This window comes from Sceloporus occidentalis, unplaced genomic scaffold (genome assembly GCF_023333645.1).
Source record: "Sceloporus occidentalis isolate IW3139 unplaced genomic scaffold, rSceOcc1.0.p SCAF_39, whole genome shotgun sequence".
Lineage (NCBI taxonomy): Eukaryota > Metazoa > Chordata > Lepidosauria > Squamata > Phrynosomatidae > Sceloporus > Sceloporus occidentalis.
This window is the reverse complement of record NW_028317019.1, coordinates 8212899-8231665: the sequence shown is the minus strand read 5'-3', so window position 1 is coordinate 8231665 and position 18767 is coordinate 8212899. Positions and strand designations below refer to the sequence as shown.

The window sequence follows — 18767 nt, the reverse complement described above, 5'->3', positions numbered from 1 at the left end:
CAGTCTCAATCTCTCAGGCAGTGAGCGTCAGCCTGAGGTCGTAATGGGCCAGTATCAATGCTCCAGGTATGAAGCACCAGTCTCAAATGACAATAGTCCCATCTCATTCCTGAAGGTAAGAGGCACCAACCTTAAATCACAATAGTCCCGTCTCCATCTTTCAGGCAACAGCATCAGACTGAAGTCACAGTGGGCCAGTCTCAATGCTTCAGGAAAGAAGCATCTTGGCGAAGTCACAATAGTCCTGTCTCAATCCTTCATGCAAGGAGCATCAGCCTGAGATCACAATTTGGACAGTCTCAATGCTTCGGGAAAGAGCACCAGCCTGGAGTCATAATAGTCTCATCTAAGTCTTTCAGGCAAGGAACCTCAGGGTGAGATCACAATAATCCCGTCTCAATGCTTCAGGCAAGGAGCATCAGACTGAGGTCACAATGGACAGTCTCTATCTCTCAGGCAAAGGGCATCAGCCTGAAGTTGCAATGTGAGATCTGGAGTCAGTCCTGTGCTCAAAAAATAAAACCCATTTGAAACTAAAGAAGCTTTATTGATGAACCCAGGCAGAAACATCCATTAACACCTTTTTGCAAAGTCTGAAGTCCAAAGGAACTTGCTCAACCCCTCCCTAAGCCAGCCCCCAATTCCCAAGCTAAAGCAACACAAGCGGAGGTTGCATAGATACCAAGGTTGTCTATACTTCCCTTCCCTTCTCCCAGACAGCCTCACCTTGAAGAGCGGTGTTCCCAAGCCAGCTTCACTCCTCCTTGAAAACCAGTCTCCAGCTGCAACCCCATCCGTCTTTCCAAACGCCCTCCTTAATCATCTGTCTTTCTAACATTTCCCACTACATGCTTTCTATAACCCATCACTCTACACTACTTACTATGAACTACAACTATAACTCCTACTTTAACTCTAATAATCAAACCCTAATATTTTTAATGTTTATGACAGGACACTTATACACTGACACGCAATGGGCCAGTCCCAATCCTTCAGGTATATAGCACCAGTCTGAAGTGACAGTTCTCCGGTCTCAACCTTTCAGACAAGGAACATCAGCCTGAGGTTGCAAAGGGCCAGTCTCAGTCCTTCAGGTATAGAGCACCATCCTGAAGTCACAATAGTACCATCTCAATCCTTCATCCAAGGAGCATCAGACTGAAGTCACAATGGGCCAATCTCGGTCTCTCAGGCAACGAGAATCAGCCTGAGATCGCAATGGGCCAGTCTCAATGTTTCAGGCTAGAAGCATCAGCCTCAGGTTGCAATGGTCTCATCTCAAACCTACAGGTAAGCAGCATTAGCCTAAATTCACAATGGTCCCATTGCATTGCTGCAGGCAAGGAGCACCAGGCTGAAGTCACAATATGTCATTAATCCCTTTATTCATGCATTTATGGATTCATGCCATAAGGGTTATAGGTTTAGGTTTAAATTAGAGTTAAGATAGATGGTATTTATGGTGGGTTAAAATAATATGTTTTATTATGTGCTTTAATAGAAGATACTATAAAGAAGTAGGGAGATCATGGCTAAAAAATGTGCTTCTTTCTTAGGGTTGGAATGTATGGGAATCATCCTTCTAACAGAGGCTTGACTTTAAAAGACTGGTCTCTGTAAAAGGAGGGGGGAACATAGAGAGTTATTGGTAGTTTTATATTGTATTATGTTGTTATGGGTTTATGCTTATTATATTTTCATATGGTATCATATTACATTGGGATTGATGGGGTTTCATATTATATATATGCCTTTTGTGTTGCAAGAAGGGCTACAATTAGGAGCCTGACAAATATCTATCTCCCCTTCCATTCACCCTGCTATCCCAACATAGTCAAATGGAATCCAGGTAAAACGGAGGTACTTGTAAGAGGGACCTTAATCTGGGAATGGAGTTATGTCAGCCAGTTCTGGATGGGGTCACACTTCCCCTGAAAGGCTCTGTCTGCAGTTTGGGAGTGCTCCTGGGTTCATCACTTCATCTGACAGCTCAGGTGGATGCAAAGGTCAGGAGCACTTGTTATCAGCTTCGGCTGATATGCCAACTGCGCCGCTTCCTGGAGCAGGGAGACTTTGAAACAGAAGTACATAATAATAATAATAATAATAATAATAATATGTTTTATTTATAGACCGCTATTCCGCGATGATCATAGCGGTGTACAGTAAAATTGTAATACAATACAAAATACAGTTAAAGGAGGGAGAAATCTCGTCCTTCAGGCAGTCCAAGATGTTGCTGGGTCTGCCTGATGGCTCCCTCTGAGGCCGAGATGACAGTTGAGGAGGGAGGGGCCTCTTCCTTCAGGCAGTCCCTGATGTTGCTGGGTCTGCCTGATGGCTCCCTCTGAGGCCGAGATGACAGTTGAGGAGGGAGGGGCCTCTTCCTTCAGGCAGTCCCTGATGTTGCTGAGTCTGCCTGATGGCTCCCTCTGAGGCCGAGATGACAGTTGAGGAGGGAGGGGCCTCTTCCTTCAGGCAGTCCCTGATGTTGCTGGGTCTGCCTGATGGCTCCCTCTGAGGCCGAGATGACAGTTGAGGAGGGAGGGGCCTCTTCCTTCAGGCAGTCCCTGATGTTGCTGGGTCTGCCTGATGGCTCCCTCTGAGGCCGAGATGACAGTTGAGGAGGGAGGGGCCTCTTCCTTCAGGCAGTCCCTGATGTTGCTGGGTCTGCCTGATGGCTCCCTCTGAGGCCGAGATGGCAGTTGAGGAGGGAGGGGCCTCTTCCTTCAGGCAGTCCCTGATGTTGCTGGGTCTGCCTGATGGCTCCCTCTGAGGCCGAGATGGCAGTTGAGGAGGGAGGGGCCTCTTCCTTCAGGCTGTCCCTGATGTTGCTGGGTCTGCCTGTTGGCTCCCTCTGAGGCCGAGATGACAGTTGAGGAGGGAGGGGCCTCTTCCTTCAGGCTGTCCCTGATGTTGCTGGGTCTGCCTGATGGCTCCCTCTGAGGCCGAGATGACAGTTGAGGAGGGGGGGGGCTCTTCCTTCAGGCTGTCCCTGATGTTGCTGGTCTGCCTGATGGCTCCCTCTGAGGCCGAGATGACAGTTGAGGAGGGAGGGGCCTCTTCCTTCAGGCCGTCCCTGATGTTGCTGGGTCTGCCTGATGGCTCCCTCTGAGGCCGAGATGACAGTTGAGGAGGGAGGGGCCTCTTCCTTCAGGCAGTCCAAGATGTTGCTGGGTCTGCCTGATGGCTCCCTCTGAGGCCGAGATGACAGTTGAGGAGGGAGGGGCCTCTTCCTTCAGGCAGTCCCTGATGTTGCTGGGTCTGCCTGATAGCTCCCTCTGAGGCCGAGATGACAGTTGAGGAGGGAGGGGCCTCTTCCTTCACGCAGTCCAAGATGTTGCTGGGTCTGCCTGATGGCTCCCTCTGAGGCTGAGATGACAGTTGTGGAGGGAGGGGCCTCTTCCTTCAGGCAGTCCCTGATGTTGCTGGGTCTGCCTGATGGCTCCCTCTGAGGCCGAGATGGCAGTTGAGGAGGGAGGGGCCTCTTCCTTCAGGCCGTCCCTGATGTTGCTGGGTCTGCCTGATGGCTCCCTCTGAGGCCGAGATGACAGTTGAGGAGGGAGGGGCCTCTTCCTTCAGGCTGTCCCTGATGTTGCTGGGTCTGCCTGATGGCTCCCTCTGAGGCCGAGATGACAGTTGAGGAGGGGGGGGGCTCTTCCTTCAGGCTGTCCCTGATGTTGCTGGTCTGCCTGATGGCTCCCTCTGAGGCCGAGATGACAGTTGAGGAGGGAGGGGCCTCTTCCTTCAGGCCGTCCCTGATGTTGCTGGGTCTGCCTGATGGCTCCCTCTGAAGCCGAGATGACAGTTGAGGAGGGAGGGGCCTCTTCCTTCAGGCAGTCCCTGATGTTGCTGGGTCTGCCTGATGGCTCCCTCTGAGGCCGAGATGACAGTTGAGGAGGGAGGGGCCTCTTCCTTCAGGCCGTCCCTGATGTTGCTGAGTCTGCCTGATGGCTCCCTCTGAGGCCGAGATGACAGTTGAGGAGGGAGGGGCCTCTTCCTTCAGGCAGTCCCTGATGTTGCTGGGTCTGCCTGATGGCTCCCTCTGAGGCCGAGATGACAGTTGAGGAGGGAGGGGCCTCTTCCTTCAGGCCGTCCCTGATGTTGCTGGGTCTGCCTGATGGCTCCCTCTGAGGCCGAGATGACAGTTGAGGAGGGAGGGGCCTCTTCCTTCAGGCAGTCCCTGATGTTGCTGGTCTGCCTGATGGCTCCCTCTGAGGCCGAGATGACAGTTGAGGAGGGAGGAGCCTCTTCCTTCAGGCCGTCCCTGATGTTGCTGGGTCTGCCTGATGGCTCCCTCTGAGGCCGAGATGACAGTTGAGGAGGGAGGGGCCTCTTCCTTCAGGCAGTCCCTGATGTTGCTGGTCTGCCTGATGGCTCCCTCTGAGGCTGAGATGACAGTTGAGGAGGGAGGGGCCTCTTCCTTCAGGCAGTCCAAGATGTTGCTGGGTCTGCCTGATGGCTCCCTCCATGCGCTGGTCACCTCTCGGCTAGACTTCTGTAACTCACTCTACATGGGGCTACCCTTGTGCCAAGTTTGGAAACTTCAATTGGTACAGAATATGGCAGCCAAGTTGGTTATGGGCACTTCTAGAACTGCCCACATTACAACGGTTCTTAAATCCCTCCACTCGCTGCCCATTAGTTTCCTGACAAGATACAAAGTATTGGTTTTAACCCGTAAAGCTCTCCATGGCTTGGGTCCTGACTACTTGAGGGAGAGCCTCCTCCCATACAATCCATCCGGAGATTCAGGTCCTCTTGGAAGAACCTGCTACAACTCAAGAAGACCAGACTTTCAGCAGTGACCCAGAGGTCCTTCTCTTCAGCCGCTCCCAAGCTCTGGAACATATTTCCACCTTGGAAGCCTTTAGGAAGGCTATTAAGACGGATCTCTTTGGCAGGCCTTTCCAGACTAGATTAGATCTACTGAATGCCTCTCCCTTCCCCTGACCCTTACCCTTGCCATCCTTACTGGAGTCCCCCTCGGCTACCCCCTGCCCCGAACCCTATTCTGGAACCATCTAAAGCCTGTTGTGACGAATTTAACAACTTCTTTGCGGATAAAATCTCTCGGATAAGGGCTGATCTTGATGCCAGCATTAGTTCAGAATATAGAGTAGAGGTGTCCAGAGCTTCCGTGGACTTGGTTAAACTGGATCACTTTGAGTTTGTCTGTACTGAGGATGTGGACAGGATTCTGCGAAGTGTTAGGAAGAAAACTTGCTCTCTCGATCCCTGTCCTTCATGACTGACAGCTCAAGGGGGAACGGTTGTGACTAGTATGTTACACCAAATCATCAATACATCTCTCAGGGATGGGCAATTTCCATCTGCATTAAAGATGGCCATAGTAAAACCTCTATTAAAAAAGCCCTCCCTTGACCCCCTAATTCGGAATAATTATCGGCCTGTCTCGCTGCTGCCATTTTTAGGGAAGGTGATCGAGAGGGCAGTCGCCTTTCAGCTTCAGGGACTCCTGGATGAAACGGATTATCTCGACCCATTTCAAACCGGGTTCTGGGCGGGCTATGGAGTTGAAACTGCCATGGTCGCCTTAGTTGATGATCTCCGTCTGGGTATGGACAGGGGGAGCGTGTCCCTGTTAGTGCTCTTGGACATCTCAGCGGCCTTCGATACCATCGACCATGGTATCCTTCTGGATCGCCTTAGTTAGGTATCGGGGGCTCTGCTTTGCAGTGGTTCCGTTCCTACCTCTCGGGCAGATTCCAGATGGTGGAGCTGGGGGACTTTCGTTCCGACAAGAGGGCCCTTACATCTGGGGTCCCTCAGGGAGCGATTTTGTCCCCTATGCTATTTAACATTTACATGAAGCCGCTGGGAGAGATCATCCGGAGACATGGGGCACGGTGTTATCAGTACGCTGAGGACACCCAAATAGCCTTCTCTATGTCTCCGACTGATGCAGTAACTAAGGATGGCATCTCTCCTCTTGATGCCTGCTTGGAGTCGGTAATGGGTTGGATGAGGGAAAACAGACTCAGTGTGAATCCAGAGAAAACGGAAGTACTGGTGATAGGTTCTCCTGGTCCAGGTAAGAAAGTTTTTCTACCTGTCCTGAATGGGGTCACGCTCCCTGTGAAGGACTCGGTTCGCAGTTTGGGGGTGCTCCTTGACTCGTCGCTCCACCTTACATCTCAGGTGGATGCGACGGTTAGGAGCACCTGTTATCAGCTTCGGCTGATACGCCAACTGCGACCCTTCTTGGACCGGGGGGACCTTGAAACCGTTGTACATGCTCTGGTAACCTCTCGACTAGATTTCTGTAATGCGCTTTACATGGGGCAACCCTCGTACCAATCTCGGAAGCTTCAATTAGTGCAGAATATGGCAGCAAGGCTGGTCACTGGTTGCTCCAGGGCCAGCCATATAACACCTGTTCTGAAAGATCTCCATTGGCTGCCTGTTCGCTTCCGGGCCGAATACAAGGTGTTGGTTATCACCTATAAAGCCCTAAATGGCTTGGGCCCAGGGTACTTGGAGGACCGCCTCTCCCCATATAGTCCGCCCCGCACTCTTAGATCAGGAGAAAGACATCTGTTGACGGTTCCAGATGTCCGCTACACTGTCACGAGGAGGGCTTATTCTGTCTCAGCCCCTAGACTCTGGAACGCACTCCCTAATGACCTCTGCATGTCCACTTCCCTTGACGTTTTCAAGAAAAACTTGAAGACTTACCTTTTTCGTCAGGCATTCCCCCCATGAATGTTGGTGTTATTTTTCTCCCCCTGAATGTGCCGTTTTTCCATTCTGTCAGCCTTGTAATTGTACTGTTGTTTTTATCTTGTTATTTTATTGTATATTGTGTTTTTAAATTGTTTTTACTATGCTGCAAACCACTATGATCCATGGAATAGCGGTATATAAATAAATTTTATTATTATTATTTATTATTATTACTGTTATGGAAATTGTTACTGATGTATCGTTCCTGCCCTCCCCTCTTGCCTTCAGAAAATGACCCATTTATAATTGGGAGGAGGGTTGGGGTTTTGGAATTTTAATTGTATTTCTGAAATTGTATGTTATTTTATTACTGTAATCCACTTTAATTCCTTTGAGAAAAGGTGGAATATAAATAAATAAATAATAATAATAATAATAATAATAATAATAACATCCCTTCAGGGGTATCCAAGGCCCTTTCAGAATGCTCCCAGAACCAAGGGGGGGGGTGTTCCTGGGGCTGTGGGTCTCTCTGTTGGTCCTCCTCTGCAGGGTTGTTGTGAGGGAAAAGGTAAGTATGTGAGGGGGGTGCCCAATTTGGATGCTGTGGGCGTCTAAGCCTAGTACCCGGGTTGCCAGGGGATTGCCAGAGCTTTGAGGTCCCTGTCTCCCTTCTCTTGGCTTTGGCTTAGATTTTGGTTCTTCTCTCCCCCCCCCCCCCACCCAGAGCCCCCTCCCCCAGGACTCCAGAGAAAACTTCTCTCCCCCCCCCCCCCAAAAAAATGTTGCTTCCAATGCTATTGAACCCTATCCTGTATGATGCATTCTATTTGGCACAAAACCCTTCTCCAAATGAGGCATCAGAAGGGAGGGTCTCTCCTCTGCCCCGCTTTCCAGGAGGGAGGGAGCTCCTCAAAGACCTTTTTACCTTTGGATCCCCCTCCCCTCCATGGTCATGCCTCTCTCCAAGGGTCCCCCCTGCCCCCTTTTATCATAATAACTCCCCAAACACCTGGGCCCCAAGATATCTCCCGAGGAGGGGTAGGAAAGGAAAGAGGGAGAGGAAGCCTGACAAGCCCCTTGCCTTTCTTTAGGGGAGAAGAGGGGCTTCCTTCCTTCTTATAACCCCTGAAGGGCCCCCAGAAGACCCTCCAGCAATTCCTCTGAATGAATGAGGGCTCTCCCCACTTCTCTCCCTCCCTCAGAACAGACTGTGAGGGCAGCAATGGCTTCAGGGGCTGAGACTGTGCATACACAGATGCCCCCAAAGACCCCTCCTCAGCATGCGCAGGGATTGCCAGGGCCTAGATGCTGCTGCTTATTCTACTGGCGGCCTTTGCAGGAAAGGAAGGTATGTGCCAGGGATTCAGCAGCCTCCCCTTCCTTCCCTCTTTTCTTCCTTTGAGGAGACAGCAATGGAGCCGAAGGTGCAGAGCTGGACTCAGGAGGGAAAGTCAGGAAAGGAAGGCTCTGATTTGGAAATAAAGCTCTCTCTGTGTATCCTGTATGTGTGTGTATGTGTGTGTGTGTGTGTGTGTGTGTCTGTGTGTGTCTGTGTGTGTCTGTGTGTGTGTATTTGCCTCTGCTGTTGTTATGGCTGGGAATGGAGCTGAGGACTGAGGAGAGAAGAAAGGTTCAATTTTGGGCAAATTCAGAACTTCTGTGCATCAAAGAGTCCAGTGTGTTGAAATAGCAAAGAACTTTATTGAGAAGACATAGAAATTCAGTGTTTAAGCCAGAACTGTCCACTCCAATCCAAACAATATATTAAAACCCCAAAACCTAAAATATCACCCTCTTCCAAACCTAGCCCCCACCTCCAGTTCCCACAGTCTATGCCGCACAGGTAACAAGGCCCCTTCGCAATTCCCACAAACCAGCCCTTTCTTTGAATACCGACCTCCAACTTTCTTCAGCCAACATGCCACAAATTCCAAAAGCTATCATTCCCATAACGCATATATAACAAATCCCAGTCCCCCCAGCTACCTAAACTATACCACAACCCACAATTTACAAGCCAAAGTAATTATCTACATATACTGTTACCAATAAAAACCCAAACTTAACAAAATACAACCTTAAAACATAGACATATAGATAGACAAACCTTACAAGCAAAATCACAAGGGACTATTCTTAGCACAACTGGATTGAACATATATTTTTTGTATTCCTTAATGACAAAAATAACATTAGTTCACTACTGGGTTTTGTGTGGCTTCTCTCCTGTGTGGACTCTCTGATGTGTCACGAGGATTGACTTCCGAGGAAAACATTTGCCACAATCCTGGCATTTGTATGGCTTCTGTCCTGTGTGGACTCTCTGATGTCTCACTAAGACTGACTTCAAATAAAAACATTTCCCACAATGCTGGCATTTGTATGGCTTCTCTCCTGTGTGGACTCTCTGATGTCTCACTAAGACTGACTTCAAATAAAAACATTTCCCACAATGCTGGCATTTGTATGTCTTCTCTCCTGTGTGGACTCTCTGATGTGTCACGAGGATTGACTTCCGAGAAAAACATTTGCCACAATCCTGGCATTTATATGGCTTCTCTCCTGTGTGGACTCTCTGATGTGTCACCAGGACTGACTTCTGAGAAAAACATTTCCCACAAGGCTGGCATTTGTATGGCTTCGCTCCTGTGTGGACTCTCTGATGTCTCACTAAGACTGACTTCAAATAAAAACATTTCCCACAATGCTGGCATTTGTATGGCTTCTCTCCTGTGTGGACTCTCTGATGTGTCACTAGGTGTGACTTCAAACAAAAACATTTCCCACAATGCTGGCATTTGTATGGCTTCTCTCCTGTGTGGACTCTCTGATGTATGACAAGGATTGACTTGTAAGCAAAATGTTTCCCACAATGCTGGCATTTATGTGACTTCTTTCCTCTGTGGACTCTCTCATGACTCAAGTATTCTTCTGTAAAGAAAGACAAGCACAGATGAGACTGAAAATCAGAGTTAAGAGAGGAGGGTATTAACCCATGGTTTAGCCCTCATTCATCCCTCCTTATTAGAGATAAAATTAAGAAAGTTTCTGTGAGTAACTGAAGCATGACCCTGCTGTTTATGGCCCTAAATCCATGGAACGATTGTATATTTACTTATAAGAGTCAACAAAGAAGAGATTGGAGGGGGTCTACCTTAAGGGAATCACTAGAAGGAGATATTCAGACAAAGGACTGTTGAAAAAATATTCCATTAAACATGTGCAAAAATACTTTGATTGACAGGTGGCATAATATCCTGTGAGACTGCCATCGAGTCCTAAGTCACAGCCCAAGGCATGATGGAAGCTAAATGCAGAGGTCCCTTCATGCTGTTTGGCACCAGGAGATGACTCACAACCAATACAGTATGCAGCTCTCATGCGGATTGGTGTGGATAGGATAGGAGTTGTATGTACAAGGGATGTTGAAGATGATGGAATTCAGAGAGGAGAGCTTGCAAATATTTGTATTATTTTGCAACTCAAGATAGAGAACCTCAAAGGATTTAGATGAAATCAACTGTGTTTGTGACTTATTTTTAAGTGTGAAAAGTGGTCAGTGCATTGCCAATATCTATATATCTGGCTATTTACTTCCATACTCTACTATGTTATTGCTGAGCTGCATCTCAAAGAGTCACCCTCAGATTGTAGTGTACACTGGATTTTGAACACAATCGAAATTCAGAGCCAAGAAGGACTCGAGATGCTATGTGCTAATGATTTTTGTCTGAGATATTTGCACCAAGGACCCATTGCATTCAATTTGGTTTCAGACCATCCCCCCCCCCCCCCCGCCAGAAACATTCTAAAGTGATTTAAACCTTTTTGAACACTCGGTTACATGGATTTGTAACTGGTTGACTGGCTGAACCCAATGATGGCTCCTTTTCATCCTGGAGAGAAGTGATCAGTGGGGTCCCACAGGGTTCTGTCCTGGGCCCAGTGCTATTCAAAATTTTTATCAATGACCTGGATGACAGAATTGAGGGTATACTTATCAAATTTGCAGATGACACCAAATTAGGAGGAGTAGCTAATACCTCTGAGGAATGGATCAAACTTCAGTATGACCTGAATAGACAAAGCTGGCCAAAGCTAAAAAAATGAATTTCAACATAGGGAAATGTAAGGTACTGTACTCAGGCTGGAAAAATAAATGCACAGATATAGGATGCGTGACTCCTGGCTGAATGAAACTACATGTGAAAGGGATCTAGGAGTCCAAGTAGACCACAAGTTGAACATGAGTCAACAGTGTGATGCGGCAGGTACAAAGGCCAATACAGTTTTTGGGTGCATCAATAGAAGTATAGTGTCTAGAACACGGGAAGTAATAGCGCCTCTCTATTCTGCTTTGGTCAGAGCCCACCTGGAATACTGTGTCCAGTTCTAGACACCACAATTCAAAAAGGACAGAACAATGGAAGCAAGGCACAGGGAAAGAGGTTCAGCCTAAACATTAGGAAGAACTTCCTGACAGTAAGAGCTATTCAACAGTGGAATATACTCCCTCAGAGCATATTAGCGTCTCATTCTGGTTATTACTATTATTCCTTCTTTGAAGGGTTTTTAAGGTCTTTGAAGGACTTTAAACAAAGGCTGGGTTGCCATCTACTGGGTATTCTTTCAATGTGTTTCCTGCATGGCAACGGCTTGAACCAGATGGTCCTTGTGGTCTATTCCAACTCTATGATTCTATGATTCTAAAGTGGAATCATAGTGCCATGATAATGTAGTATGAAAGGGACCTCAGTCTTCATAGGAAAGGCAATGAATTCAGCTTCCTTACCCACAGAGGCCACATTCTCGTAATTCTCCATCATCACATCCTTGTACATAAGTCTCTGCTTCTTCGTCAACAGTTTCCATTCGTCCTCAGTGAAATATACAGCCACATCCGCAAAGGTTACCTGCAACAGAAAATAGCCCTCATCCAGAGAATGACTAAGCAAAAGGGGAGGAAAGCACATGGTGCATCCAAATATTATTTCATCACTTTAGAATTCAGTCTAGGAAATAAACTTTAAATTCTGTCAGCAAGAAAAAAGCTACTGCTGTTGAGATCCAGTTTGTCTTGAATCTTTTCAATATAATACATAATATAATTTAGGCCATGGCTGGGATATTGATGATGGATTAGGATACTGACTATCCCAACACATACAGTACATTTAGCCACCAAAGAATTATGGTGCATTTAGACATTTCTTGCCACATTTTGGAGGCAAATGTCATTTTTATAAAGCAGTTCTAGGGAGCACTCTGGGCTTAAGGGTCACTAGGCCCACCCCCAATTTATATCCAGAGACATTCTCCCATAGCCCCCAACATTTCATTGATGGGAAAAACAAGACACTTGTGGACAAGCAACCCAGAAGGCAGTGAAGATGGCCAAAGTTGTTTATAAGGAAGATCACACAAGCTAGGAAAAGCACAGCAGTTTGCTTTTGCTTCAACCTCCTGGGAAGGGCCATATCCAGTCTCCCTCTTTCCTCTCCTCTCCCCACTTTTGAGCTGATAGGCTGTAAACTCAATTGCACTCAGGAACTGATGTGAGCTGAGAAAGGGGAAAGTGGGAGGAGGATAGACCAACTGGGACATTTTTAAAAGCCCCTGAAATAATGAGGTGACAGAGGATTAACCAGGACTGTCTCTGCCAAACTCCGACAGTATTTTATTGGCTTCCTTTCATAAATTGGCCCAGCAGTGACATAGATGAAGCTATTAGGATAGTGACTCACCAAAGAGCTGTTGTATTTCGGCAGCCTCTTTCTCTTCGAGCACAACTCCCTCCGCTTAGCCTCTGGTCAGCCATCAGGTGGGCAGGGGGTCCTTGTGGCCCTGCACTTGGTCAATTCCAGAAACAGAGGCCCAAAGCTGTGTCCAAGGAGGCCAAGATGAAGTTCCTGAGAGAAGGGACCAGGATTAGGAATGGCTTGGCAAGAAACACTGCAGGACCCAAAGACACAAAGAACATCATCCTGCTGGTGACATATGCAGGTGACATATGCCTCCTTTGGGCCGATGCAGAGGTGGGCATCCCCTTCCTCCCTCTGCATCAAATAAAGCCCCCTGGACCTAGCATAGATTCACTGCAGCTCCCCTACACAAGAGATACTCCATGCCTTCTTGGAGTGGTGGGGGATTAGGGGATGGGGAATTGGAGAGGGCCCTGGTTATGTTCCCATAGCTAGATGTGAAATGGTTGCATCATTTGTTGAAACCTCCTGACCTCCCTAGTGACCCTCAGAGGAAGATGCCTTCATTTTGCTTCTCACTACATAAACACACCTGCATGCTTCTTCAATACCTCACACCCAACACTCTCATCAGGCATGGAATGGCCATATGGGATTGCTTCCACAATTCTATGGTAGGACCTGTGTCAGTGAATGGCCAGTTTTAGCCTGATCCCACTTGTAGCAACACTGGAGAATAGAGGCCCAATGTTTGTGAAGAATAATAATAAGGCTTGTATTAAAACTATCCTCCCCATTTCTGATCCCTTTTAAAACCCATCTTCCCCAGAAGGAGCAGAGCTTTCTAATAAGAAAACTCTCTCAGAAAAGAGACACAAATGGCACACAAAGGGACACACTTCCTTCCTTTTGGCCCAAGGAGCCTGGCCTCCTTCTGACTCTGGAGCCTCAGGAGAGGAAAAGAGGCCTCTGTTCAACTGAGGCTCAGAGAAGGTTCTGGAACATTATTCCCCACAGTCACAAGCAGCACAAAATGTCTGCCAGAACAGAAAATGGCAGCTGAAACACAAAATGGCTGCTTCCGTCTAAGCACTTGGCAGTTAACATTTGAGGCCTTCAGGGGAGAGAGAGAGACTGAGGGGAAGAGAGGAAGGAGGTCCTGGAGGGAGGGGGCCTTGGGAGATATAGGGCATTCCTGAGATATTCGGTGTTCACTTCCTAACAAAGGGGTTTCTGGCCTCATAAAGGATTTGGGGCAAACTGGATCTGAAAGGCAGTAGTAGCCTTTTCTCTTGCCAATGGGACTTAAAGTGTATTTCCTGGACTGGATCTCCCAGCATCCACATGGCCAGAGAGAGGAGGGTCCTGCCCTGCACTAAGGCCCCCCCAATCCCTCTGAACCGAGGACTACAACTCCCACGTCTTCTTTCTTTCTTTCTTTCTTTCTTTCTTTCTTTCTTTCTTTCTTTCTACCTAGCTGCCTTGTGTTAATGGTGTTACTGCTCTTGTTGTCGTTGTGTGCCTCAAAGTTGTTTCTGACTTATTGCAACCCTAAGGAAATCCTGTTGCAGGTTTTTCTTGGCAAGAGTTGTTCAGAGGAGGTTTGCCATTGCCTTCCCTGAGGCTGAGAGAGTGTGACTTCTTGCCCAAGGGACCCAGCTGGTTTCATGGAGGAGTGGGGCACTGGACTCTGGCTTCCAGAGTTGTAACCCAACACTCAAACCATTGCACCACACTGCCTCCCATTCCCATGTACAAGCTGTGAAACAACTGCAGACTTTCTTCTGTTCTTCATTTCTGTCTTCAAGTAGTTTTCAACTTATGGCAACCCTAAGGCAACCTTATCATGGGGTTTCTTTGGCAGGTTTCTTCAGAGAGGGGTCTCCAATGCCATTGAGGCTGAGAGACTGTGACTTGCCAAGGGTCAGCTAAGTCCAAAACACACTGCAGTAATAATCCAATCTGAGATTGCTTTAACTGCCCTGGGTCAGTGCTAAGGAATTCTGGGAAATGTAGTTTTGTGAGACATTGAGCCTTCTCTGTCAGAGGGCTCTGGTGCTACAATAAGTCCCTCCCTCCCAACACTTTCGCATTTCCCCCAAAACCAGCGCAAAGCTGGCAGATGGAAAGAGGTTTTAAAGCAGCATTTAAATATGTATTATTTGTTTTTAAAAGACTAAATTTCCCAAATGCTATTATCTGTTTTGTAGCTATTATTACAGAAAGACGCAGAGTGCAAACTCCTCAAGTACCTTTATTTTCTGGAGTGAGATGGGCTTTTCCAACTGACTCTCTGTGATGATCTCCGGTGGTCCAAGCAGCCAAACTGCGGCCCTGTAATAATAATAATAATAATAATAATAATAATAATAATAATAATAATTTTATACCGTTCTCTCTTCAGCCAAAAGGCTATCAGAGTGGATTACAAATTGTTAATTAGACATTTAGACATTATGGCTCTTAGCTCAGCAGACCCTTAACTTCCTTAAATCACGCTGCCTCCACCCAGTGAATTATAAAAGGACTTCCCTTAACCTACACTGGGACCAGTTAAGGAACCTTATTTCTACTTCTTTACTGATCTTCCCAAGCATCAACCGAGCCAAAACACGTGTAAAAGGAACATTGAGTAGTAGATACTCCAAGGAGGTATTTATTATAGATAACAAAATATAACTGATATATAAGTCATGCAAGATGTTAAGAGTCTTTGAGGTACAATATTTGTAAGTATATAATATTCAATTCATACAAGCTATTAAAATAATAAATAGACCTAAATGTCCAATTCTGAGACTAACTTCCAAGATCCGCTCTTTAACTCTCTCTCTCGATCTCCAACTGACACAATTCCCCCAACTGTCTCTTGGTCTCTCAGGCCTTATATCTCCTTCTCACGGAAGCTTCCAGAAGAACCTTCATCTTGCTCTCTGATTGGTCAAGAGAGCCTTCCGTAGCAGTGATGTCATTCTGTGTGGGATGTGGGAGGGACTGGACTTCCAGCCAATCAGGGCCAGGGATGGTGGGAGGGACTGGGATTCCAGCCAATGGCAGCCCTCAGAGTGTCCTCAGGAGGACTTCTTCTGTTCCTAAAAGAGCCTTGAACCCATGGCTCTGAGACAGGGCTGGTCCTCCATTTTGATGCAGTGAGGCTCCTGATGAAGACAGTTGGTTTGGAGCCATTATGAAAGGAAGCCATTCCTAATGGCTGAATATGTGGTCTTACTGTTTCTGTTCCCAGGGAAGGGAACAGGGCCCTCTAGTGTTCTCTGCCTCCAAAAAGAACTGGACCTCCATAAAGACTAGAAATCAAATAAATAAGTAAATCTGCCAATCGGGTGACACTGCCCTAGACTTCTGTCAGTTTAGTAAAGCAGATTGGGAAGACCTCCAGGGAAGAGCTTTCATTGCTAAACAAATACTCCCATCACAGGAGAAATCTAGATGACCAGGAACAAAGATTGCAGCCTTGTCTTTTCCCTCCCATATTTTTCTTGAAGATCCAGGGAGCTAAGGAAAAGAGAAGGGAGGATATTCCAATATGTCCCACTCTATTGATATCCTGAAGGGATCAAATCATATTTGGGATCACCATGTGCTTCTCTCTTTAATTGCTCTCTGGATGAGGGCTATTTTCTATTGCAGATCACCTTTTGAGATGCCGCAGTGTTCTTCACAGAAGAGGAAAGACCATTCTTGAGTCTGAAGCAGAAATTTCTATACAGGATTTGGAAACCATGAAGCCCTATGAGGAAGGACTTAGGGAACTAGGGATGTTTAGCCTGGAGAAGAGAAGGTTAAGAGGTGGTATGATAGCCCTGTTTAAATATTAGAAGGATGTCATATTGAGAAGGGAGCAAGCTTGTTTTCTGCTGCTCCAGAGACTAGAATGCGGAACAATGGATGCAAAGTGCAGGAAAAGGGATTCCATCTCAACATTAGGAGGGACTTCCTGACAGAAAGGGCTGTTTGACAGTGGAACAAACTCCCTCGGAGATTTTGGTGTAGTCTCCTTCCTTGGAGGTCTTTAAGCAGAGGCTGGATGGCCATCTGTCAGGGATGCTTTGATTGGGAGTTCCTGCATGGCAGAATGGGATTGCACTGGATGGCCCTTGTGGTCTCTTCCAACTCTATGAGTTGTAATTCATTTTGTTTGCATCTACACTGCAGAAATAGCCCACCTTTAACTGTCATGGCTCTCAGTGATATGGAAGTCTTGGATTTGTAGTTGTGTGACTGTACAGAGGCATTCCAGGGGGAAGAATCACTGTGTGCTTAATAGACTATAGCAGTGTTTCCTAAACTTGTTCCCAGGATTACAGCTCCCCCGTTTACTGACCAGTAAAGTCCAAACCACTTGGAAGACCAGAGTTTGTGAAACACTGGTCACTATATGAAAAGCCTTTGACTGCATAGATCATGAAAGGCTATGGAAAGCCCTTAAAGCCATGGGAGGGCCAAGACCTCTGATAGTCCTGATGAGGAATCTGTACTCAGGACAAGAGGCTACTGTCAGAACAGAACATGGAGAAACAGAATAGTTCTCAATTGGCAAAAGGCTGCATCTTATCACCCCAACTGTTCAATTTACATGCAGAAAATAAATGAAGAGCTGGTTTGAAAAGGAGGAGGGAAGATAAGAGGAAGGAACATCAGCAACAATACAATACTACTATCAGAAAACACCCTGGACTTGGGACAATGACTAAGGAAGGTCAAGGAAGAAATTGCAAAGGCAGGCTTGTTACTGAACATAAAGAAAACAAAAATAATGACTAGGGAAGATGCACATAAATCCAACCTAGATAATGAGGAAGTTAAAAGGTTTCTTGTATCTTGGAGCAAACATTGATCAGAATGGGAAACTGCAGTCAAGAAATCGAAACAAGACTATGAATGGGAAGGGAAGCCATGAAGGGACTGGGCAAGGTCCTAAAGTCTAAGGATATACACCTGAGCACTAATGTCCAGTCCATTGTGTCCCCTGTTGCCATGTACGGCTGTGAGAGCTGGGCAGTAATGGAAGTGGATAAAAAGAACATAAATTCCTTTGAGATGTGGTGCTGGAGAAGAGGGCTGAGGATACCGCAGACAGTCAAAAAGACAAACAAATGGGTCTAAGAACAGACCAAGCCTGAAATCTCCCCGGAAGCCAAAATGACTAAACTGAGTCTGTTGTATTTTGGCCACATCATGAGGAGGCATGAATAATTAAAGGAGAGTAATGCTAGGAAAGGTAGAAGGGAGTAGAAAGAGAGGAAGGCCGCATGCCAAATGGCTAGACATAATTCGGGAGGTTATGGGGCTGAATCAAGGGAACCTGAGCAGAGCAATGGAGGATAGAGGGGTTTGGAGGTGTCTCATCCACAGCGTTGCTGTGAATCGGGGTTGAGTCGAAGGCAGCTAATAACAACAAAGCAAGTAAAGACTTAAGGGTTTTATTTCAGCATCACTTCTGTGGGTTGTGATTCATTTCAGCTGCATCTGCACTGCAGAAATCATCTCATCTGACACCACTTTAACTGCCCTGGCTCAATGCTATGGGATTCTGGGAATGATAGTTTTGTGAGTTTTGTGTTAGCCTTCTGTGTCAGAGAGTTCTGGTGCCACAACAAACTACAGTTCCCAGGATTCCATAGCATTGAGCCATGGTAGTCGAAGTGGTGCCAAACTGGATTATCTCTGCAGTGCAGATACAGCCTTTCTCAGATGCTTGGAGTACAGTATTGTAAGATCATATGCACACACACACACACACACGCATATAGACACAGACATACATACGCACACACAATTAAATGATTGTGGATTGAGATCAGAATGAACAAACAATGGAGGCAGTAGCTATTATAATACTATTATAGGTGATCTCTAAGAGCTCCCTTAATTGCCCTAATCCTAAATGGGTCTTTCGAAGTCGGGTTTGCCCCACTCTTCCTCTTTGATGCTGTTTTTAAATTAAACATGTTGAATTTGTAAGATGCCTAAGTGGCTGCTAGGAAATGAAAATGGTTGCATTGTAAGAGAGATTTATTTTGTATGATCCAGTTAAGGATCCCATTGATTCCTTTGGGGACACATCTGTGGTCCAAACCTATGGTTTATTTTCCTTCTCCAAGATTAGTACACATAGAATTATAGGCCCCAAATGCATCATTAATGATTCCTTTTGAAGTGAATGAAATGGAAACATGCTGAACTATGGCTATATTATGGCCATTTCCCATTCTATTTTGTCTACCTTCATACATGAGGAAGAGGCTTAGGGGTCCATGTTGGGTCTGATGAAAGTGATGCTCTCCTTAATGCCATCTATTGCCCTTTCACTCAAGGATTTCCAAGATGTGTCTGTATCTGGGAAGACCCAGC

The 18767-nt window shown here is 46.6% G+C and overlaps 1 protein-coding gene across 1 annotated transcript in view; it reads right to left on the bottom strand.

Annotated features, from left to right (window-relative positions):
• The window catches only part of LOC149290522 (uncharacterized), a 116662-nt gene that overhangs the window by 56200 nt on the left and 41695 nt on the right, over positions 1-18767 (bottom strand). The window contains exon 6 of the mRNA XM_089489361.1: positions 8903-9610. Within this exon, the coding sequence (XP_089345487.1) occupies positions 8903-9610 (708 nt within the window). The remainder of the gene's footprint in view (positions 1-8902; positions 9611-18767) is intronic.